This window comes from Gadus morhua, chromosome 3 (genome assembly GCF_902167405.1).
Source record: "Gadus morhua chromosome 3, gadMor3.0, whole genome shotgun sequence".
NCBI lineage: Eukaryota > Metazoa > Chordata > Actinopteri > Gadiformes > Gadidae > Gadus > Gadus morhua.
This window is the reverse complement of record NC_044050.1, coordinates 10,829,153-10,838,424: the sequence shown is the minus strand read 5'-3', so window position 1 is coordinate 10,838,424 and position 9,272 is coordinate 10,829,153. Positions and strand designations below refer to the sequence as shown.

Sequence of the window (9,272 nt, the reverse complement as noted above, 5' to 3'; positions counted from 1 at the left end):
GGCCAACAACAACATCTGTGGGATCAAAAACGACTGCAGGACCAAAAACGAGAACGGCTCAACGAGAAACAAAAGCTACAGGACCCACAGCAACAACCTCTGAACTACCAAAAACAACGCCAACTGCTGAACCAACAACTACAATTGCTGGAACAAGAGCTACAACTGCAGGAACATCAACCACTGCAGGACCAACAACAACTGCTGGAACAAGAGCTAAAACTACGGGACTGACAACAAAAACTGATGAACCAACAACAATTGCAGGACCTACCACTGCTATTGCAAGACTATTATCCACTACAGTAGGAACAACAACAACAACAACAACTGCAGGACTAACAAAGCCAACTGTTGAACAACCAACAACATCTGCAGGACCAACAACTGCAGGGCAAAAGACTGCAGGGCCATCAACTACTACAGCAACATCCACAACAACAACTGCAGGACGAAAAAAGACAACTGCTGAACAAACAACAGCAGCAGAAAAAACAACATCTATGACAACAGAAGACACAACTGCAGGAACAACAATAACAACTGCAAGATCGACAACTTTACGGCCAACACCAACATCTGCAGGATCAAAAATGACTGCAGGACCAAAAACGACAGCTGCTCAACGAAAAACAAAAGCTACAGGACCCACAACAACAACCTCGGAACTCCCAACAACAACAACGCCAACTGCTGAACCAACAACTACAATTGCTGGAACAAGAGCTACAACTGCAGGAACACCAACCACTGCAGGACCAAAAACGACAACTGTTGAACAAACAACAACTGTGGAACCTACCACTGTTACTCCAAAAATACTAACTATTGCTGCTGGACCCACAACAACAACTGCAGGACCAACAACGCCAACTGTAGAACCAACAACAACTGCTGGAACAAGAGCTAAAACTACAGGACTCGCAACAAAAACGGCAGGACCAACAACGACAACTTCTGAACCAACAACAATTGCAGGACCTACCACTGCTATTGCAAGACTATTATCCACTAAAGTAGGAACAACAACAACTGCAGGACTAACAAAGCCAACTGTTGAACAACCAACAACATATGCAGTCCCAAAACCAACAACTGCAGGTCCATCAACTACTACAGCAAGATCCACAACAACAACAACTGCAGGACGAAAAACGACAACTGCTGAACTAACAACAGCAGCAGAAAAACCAACATCTATGACAACAGAAGAGACAACTGCAGGAACAACAATAATCACTAAAAGATCCACAACTGCACGGCCAACCACGACCACTTCTGAACCAACAACAATTGCAGGACCTACCACTGCTATTGCAAGACTATTATCCACTACAGTAGGAACAACAACAACTGCAGGACTAACAAAGCCAACTGTTGAACAACCAAGAACAACTGCAGGACGAAAAACAACAACTGCTGAACCAAATACAGCAGCAGAAAAACCAACATCTACGACAACAGAAGAGACAACTGCAGGGACAACAATAATAACTAAAAGATCCACAACTGCACGGCCAACAACAACATCTGCAGGATCAATAACTACTGCAGGACCAAAAACGACAACTGCTCAACGAAAAATAAAACCTACAGGACCCACAACAACAACCTCTGAACTACCAACAACAACAACGGCAACTGCTGAACTAACAACTACAATTGCTGGAACAAGAGCTACAACGGCAGGAACATCAACCACTGCAGGACCAAAATCGACAACTGTTGAACGAAAAACAATTGTGGAACCTACCACTGTTACTGCAAGCCTACTAACTACTTCTGCTGGACCCACAACAACAACGGCAGGACCAACTATGCCATCTGAAGAACCAACAACAACAACTGCTGGAACCAGAGCTAAAACTACAGGACTCACAACAAAAACTGCAGGACAAACAACGACAACTTTTGAACCAAAAACAATTGCAGGACCTACCACTGCTACTGCAAGAATATTATCCACTACAGTAGGAGCAACAACAACTGCAGGACTAACAAAGCCAACTGTTGAACATCCAACAACAACTGCAGTGCCAAAACCAACAACTGCAGGTCCATTAACTACTACAGCAAGATCCACAACAACAACAACTGCAGGACGAAAAACGACAACTGCTGAACCAACATCGACAACTGCAGGATCAACAACTTTTGCAGAAAAACCTGCAACCACAACTGCAGGACCAACAACAACTGCAAGACCTATCACTTCTACTGTTGTACCCAAAACAATAACTGAAGGAAAAACAACAACAGCCTCAGAACCAACAACTTCTAAATCAGGACCCACAACAACAACAACTGGTGGACCAACAAAAACCAGTGCAGGACCAACAACTACGGCTGCGAAAACTGCAAGAACAACGGCAAGACCAACAACTACAACTGCTGAACTAACATCGACAACTGCAGGATCAACAGCTTTTGCAGAAAAACCTGCAACAACAACTGCAGGACCAACAACTACTGTAGGACCAACAAAAACTGAAAGATCTGTCACTTCTACTGTTGTACCCAAAACAATAACTGAAGGAAAAACAACAACAGAAGAGACAACTGCAGGAACAACAATAACAACTAAAAGATCCACAACTCCACGGCCAACAACAACATCTGTGGGATCAAAAACGACTGCAGGACCAAAAACGAGAACTGCTCAACGAGAAACAAAAGCTACAGGACCCACAGCAACAACCTCTGAACTACCAAAAACAACGCCAACTGCTGAACCAACAACTACAATTGCTGGAACAAGAGCTACAACTGCAGGAACATCAACCACTGCAGGACCAACAACAACTGCTGGAACAAGAGCTAAAACTACGGGACTGACAACAAAAACTGATGGACCAACAACGACAACTTCTGAACCAACAACAATTGCAGGACCGACCACTGCTATTGCAAGACTATTATCCACTACAGTAGGAACAACAACAACAACAACTGCAGGACTAACAAAGCCAACTGTTGAACAACCAACAACATCTGCAGGACCAACAACTGCAGGGCAAAAGACTGCAGGGCCATCAACTACTACAGTAACATCCACAACAACAACTGCAGGACAAAAAAAGACAACTGCTGAACAAACAACAGCAGCAGAAAAAACAACATCTATGACAACAGAAGACACAACTGCAGGAACAACAATAACAACTGCAAGATCGACAATTTTACGGCCAACACCAACATCTGCAGGATCAAAAATGACTGCAGGAACAAAAACGACAACTGCTCAACGAAAAACAAAAGCTACAGGACCCACAACAACAACCTCGGAACTCCCAACAACAACAACGCCAACTGCTGAACCAACAACTACAATTGCTGGAACAAGAGCTACAACTGCAGGAACACCAACCACTGCAGGACCAAAAACGACAACTGTTGAACAAACAACAACTGTGGAACCTACCACTGTTACTCCAAAAATACTAACTATTGCTGCTGGACCCACAACAACAACTGCAGGACCAACAACGCCAACTGTAGAACCAACAACAACTGCTGGAACAAGAGCTAAAACTACAGGACTCGCAACAAAAACGGCAGGACCAACAACGACAACTTCTGAACCAACAACAATTGCAGGACCTACCACTGCTATTGCAAGACTATTATCCACTAAAGTAGGAACAACAACAACTGCAGGACTAACAAAGCCAACTGTTGAACAACCAACAACATATGCAGTCCCAAAACCAACAACTGCAGGTCCATCAACTACTACAGCAAGATCCACAACAACAACAACTGCAGGACGAAAAACGACAACTGCTGAACCAACAACAGCAGCAGAAAAACCAACATCTATGACAACAGAAGAGACAACTGCAGGAACAACAATAATCACTATAAGATCCACAACTGCACGGCCAACCACGACCACTTCTGAACCAACAACAATTGCAGGACCTACCACTGCTATTGCAAGACTATTATCCACTACAGTAGGAACAACAACAACTGCAGGACTAACAAAGCCAACTGTTGAACAACCAAGAACAACTGCAGGACGAAAAACAACAACTGCTGAACCAACAACAGCAGCAGAAAAACCAACATCTACGACAACAGAAGAGACAACTGCAGGGACAACAATAATAACTAAAAGATCCACAACTGCACGGCCAACAACAACATCTGCAGGATCAATAACTACTGCAGGACCAAAAACGACAACTGCTCAACGAAAAACAAAAGCTACAGGACCCACAACAACAACCTCTGAACTACCAACAACAACAACGGCAACTGCTGAACTAACAACTACAATTGCTGGAACAAGAGCTACAACGGCAGGAACATCAACCACTGCAGGACCAAAATCGACAACTGTTGAACGAAAAACAATTGTGGAACCTACCACTGTTACTGCAAGCCTACTAACTACTTCTGCTGGACCCACAACAACAACGGCAGGACCAACTACGCCATCTGAAGAACCAACAACAACAACTGCTGGAACCAGAGCTAAAACTACAGGACTCACAACAAAAACTGCAGGACAAACAACGACAACTTTTAAACCAACAACAATTGCAGGACCTACCACTGCTACTGCAAGACTATTATCCACTACAGTAGGAGCAACAACAACTGCAGGACTAACAAAGCCAACTGTTGAACATCCAACAACAACTGCAGTGCCAAAACCAACAACTGCAGGTCCATCAACTACTACAGCAAGATCCACAACAACAACAACTGCAGGACGAAAAACGACAACTGCTGAACCAACAACAGCAGCAGAAAAACCAACATCTATGACAACAGAAGAGACAACTGCAGGAACAACAATAATCACTAAAAGATCCACAACTGCACGGCCAACCACGACCACTTCTGAACCAACAACAATTGCAGGACCTACCACTGCTATTGCAAGACTATTATCCACTAAAGTAGGAACAACAACAACTGCAGGACAAACAAAGCCAACTGTTGAACAACCAACAACATATGCAGTCCCAAAACCAACAACTGCAGGTCCATCAACTACGACAGCAAGATCCACAACAACAACAACTGCAGGACGAAAAACGACAACTGCTGAACCAACAACAGCAGCAGAAAAACCAACATCTATGACAACAGAAGAGACAACTGCAGGAACAACAATAATCACTAAAAGATCCACAACTGCACGGCCAACCACGACCACTTCTGAACCAACAACAATTGCAGGACCTACCACTGCTATTGCAAGACTATTATCCACTACAGTAGGAACAACAACAACTGCAGGACTAACAAAGCCAACTGTTGAACAACCAAGAACAACTGCAGGACGAAAAACAACAACTGCTGAACCAACAACAGCAGCAGAAAAAACAACATCTACGACAACAGAAGAGACAACTGCAGGGACAACAATAATAAATAAAAGATCCACAACTGCACGGCCAACAACAACATCTGCAGGATCAATAACTACTGCAGGACCAAAAACGACAACTGCTCAACGAAAAACAAAAGCTACAGGACCCACAACAACAACCTCTGAACTACCAACAACAACAACGGCAACTGCTGAACTAACAACTACAATTGCTGGAACAAGAGCTACAACGGCAGGAACATCAACCACTGCAGGACCAAAATCGACAACTGTTGAACGAAAAACAATTGTGGAACCTACCACTGTTACTGCAAGCCTACTAACTACTTCTGCTGGACCCACAACAACAACGGCAGGACCAACTACGCCATCTGAAGAACCAACAACAACAACTGCTGGAACCAGAGCTAAAACTACAGGACTCACAACAAAAACTGCAGGACAAACAACGACAACTTTTGAACCAACAACAATTGCAGGACCTACCACTGCTACTGCAAGACTATTATCCACTACAGTAGGAGCAACAACAACTGGACTAACAAAGCCAACTGTTGAACATCCAACAACAACTGCAGTGCCAAAACCAACAACTGCAGGTCCATCAACTACTACAGCAAGATCCACAACAACAACAACTGCAGGACGAAAAACGACAACTGCTGAACCAACATCGACAACTGCAGGATCAACAACTTTTGCAGAAAAACCTGCAGCCACAACTGCAGGACCAACAACAACTGCAAGACCTATCACTTCTACTGTTGTACCCAAAACAATAACTGAAGGAAAAACAACAACAGCCTCAGAACCAACAACTTCTAAATCAGGACCCACAACAACAACAACTGGTGGACCAACAAAAACCACTGCAGGACCAACAACTACGGCTGCGGAAACTGCAAGAACAACGGCAAGACCAACAACTACAACTGCTGAACTAACATCGACAACTGCAGGATCAACAGCTTTTGCAGAAAAACCTGCAACAACTGTAGGACCAACAAAAACTGGAAGATCTGTCACTTCTACTGTTGTACCCAAAACAATAACTGAAGGAAAAACAACAACAGAAGAGACAACTGCAGGAACAACAATAACAACTAAAAGATCCACAACTCCACGGCCAACAACAACATCTGTGGGATCAAAAACGACTGCAGGACCAAAAACGAGAACTGCTCAACGAGAAACAAAAGCTACAGGACCCACAGCAACAACCTCTGAACTACCAAAAACAACGCCAACTGCTGAACCAACAACTACAATTGCTGGAACAAGAGCTACAACTGCAGGAACATCAACCACTGCAGGACCAACAACAACTGCTGGAACAAGAGCTAAAACTACGGGACTGACAACAAAAACTGATGGACCAACAACGACAACTTCTGAACCAACAACAATTGCAGGACCTACCACTGCTATTGCAAGACTATTATCCACTACAGTAGGAACAACAACAACAACAATTGCAGGACTAACAAAGCCAACTGTTGAACAACCAACAACATCTGCAGGACCAACAACTGCAGGGCAAAAGACTGCAGGGCCATCAACTACTACAGCAACATCCACAACAACAACTGCAGGACGAAAAAAGACAACTGCTGAACAAACAACAGCAGCAGAAAAACCAACATCTATGACAACAGAAGAGACAACTGCAGGAACAACAATAATCACTAAAAGATCCACAACTGCACGGCCAACCACGACCACTTCTGAACCAACAACAACTGCAAGACCTATCACTTCTACTGTTGTACCCAAAACAATAACTGAAGGAAAAACAACAACAGCCTCAGAACCAACAACTTCTACATCACGACCCACAACAACAAAAACCGGACCAATAACGACAACTGCTTTACCAAAACAAACTGCAGGACCATCAACAACAACAATAAGAAATACCGCAGGATCAACAACAACAACTGCAGGACCAACAACAGTCAATGCAGAACCCACAACGCCAACTGCTGAACCAACAACTACTGCCGGTCAAATAGCTACAACTGCAGGACAAATAATAACTGTAGGACCAACAACGGCAATTGCTGAACCAACAACGCCAACTGCTGTAAAAACAACACCAACTGTAGGACCAACGACTGCAGTGCCAAAAACAGCGACTACAGGACTGACAACGAGAACTGCTGAACCAACAACAATTGCTGGACCAAGAGCTTCAACTACAGGCCCAATATCGACAACTACTTTACCAACAACAACTGCAGGACCAACAACGCCAAATGCTGAAAAAACAACACCAACTGTAGAACCAACGACTACAGTGCCAAAAACAACGACTGCAGGACTGACAACGAGAACTGCTGAACCATCAACAATTGCTGGACCAAGAGCTTCAACTGCAGGCCCAATATCGACAACTGCTTTACCAACAACAACTGCAAGACAAACAACAACAACATTAACTACTACCACGGGATCCACAACAACACCAACTTTAGGAGCAATAACGACAACTGCTTTACCAAAACCAACTGATGGACCAGCAACAACAACAACATTAAATACTACCGCGGGTTCAACAACAACAACTGTAGGACCAACAACAACCAATGCAGAACCCACAACGCCAAATCCTGAACCGACAACAATTCATGGATCTGGAGCTACAACTGCAGGAACCACAACAGCACCTGCAGGATCATCGACAACTGCAGTGTCAACAACGACAACTTTAGATCCCCCTACAGAAAATAAAGGGACTATTGATTTGAGATTCAGCATGAGTCGTACGTTTATAAAAGACTACTTCGATTCAAGCTCAGCAGCCTATCAGGTGCTGGCTGCTAATGTAACAACAGAGGTGAGATAATGTTAGGAAGATTTAATTCAGTTTGAATAATGAAAAACATTGTATTCCTGCATTTTAACATGAAAAACATGAAACATGTTGAATATTAATTACTTGTATTTTTTATAATAGGTTAACAATGGCTTCAAACATAGTTTTCCTGGAACATATTCCGGGAGTACAATCAACTCTTTTGCGTAAGTACAACCAATTGTATTGCATTACTTTTTGAGTAAGTACAACCAATTTTATTAAATTACTTTCATACTCTATGTTTATTAATGAATGCCTTTAAGTATATCACATAGATGATAGCCAATCAATATGATACTTATGAAAAAGCGCACCAGCTTTGAAACTTGTTTATCCTAATTCTCATGCTTTCCTTTCATTTTTACATCTCTAGTGCGGGATCAGTCTTTGTGGACATGACGCTGATCTTCAACAAAGAATCTGCTGTTCCTACTGAAAGCCTTGTAGTGCAGGTATTGAAGGACGCAGTAGATGATCTAATGACCTTCCTCGATGTGGACAGTACAACTATTGCTGCAGGTAACGATACCAGCACAATTATAATTTTACATCAATTGCTAGTTTAAACATTTCATTAGCAAAGCACGATGGTTTGGTTGTAAAAAGTATTGTAAAAGGTTTCATTCATCTCAATATAATATACTTAAAATATAAAATCACTCACTCTGCATGACCTACCTTGGTAGGACCAACTACAACAACTTCAGGACAACCAACCACTGCAGGACCACTAACAACAACTGCAGGACCATTAACTATTATCACGGGACCCACAACAACAACTGCAGGATCAACAACGCCAACTGCTGAACCAACAACAACTGCTGGTCAAATAGCTACAACTGCAGGACAGATAATAACTGCAGGACTAACAACGCCAACTGCTGAACCAACAACGCCAACTGCTGTAAAAACAACACCAACTGTAGGACCAATGACTGCAGTGCCAAAAACAGCGACTACAGGACTGACAACGAGAACTGCTGAACCAACAACAATTGCTGGACCAAGAGCTTCAACTACAGGCCCAATATCGACAACTGCTTTACCAACAACAACTGCAGGACC

The 9,272-nt window shown here is 43.2% G+C and overlaps 1 protein-coding gene and 1 pseudogene across 1 annotated transcript; both read left to right on the top strand.

The window, feature by feature from the left end:
• Positions 1–2,304: 2,304 nt before the first annotated feature.
• LOC115540313 (zinc finger protein 853-like) lies at positions 2,305–3,508 on the top strand (the record flags this gene model as incomplete). Its single annotated transcript, XM_030351468.1, has 2 exons — positions 2,305–2,382; positions 2,584–3,508. Coding segments are annotated over 2 exons (330 nt in total), but the record flags the coding sequence as incomplete, so codon positions are not given.
• Positions 3,448–6,792, top strand: LOC115540312 (PAX-interacting protein 1-like; annotated as a pseudogene).
• Positions 6,793–9,272: the final 2,480 nt, after the last annotated feature.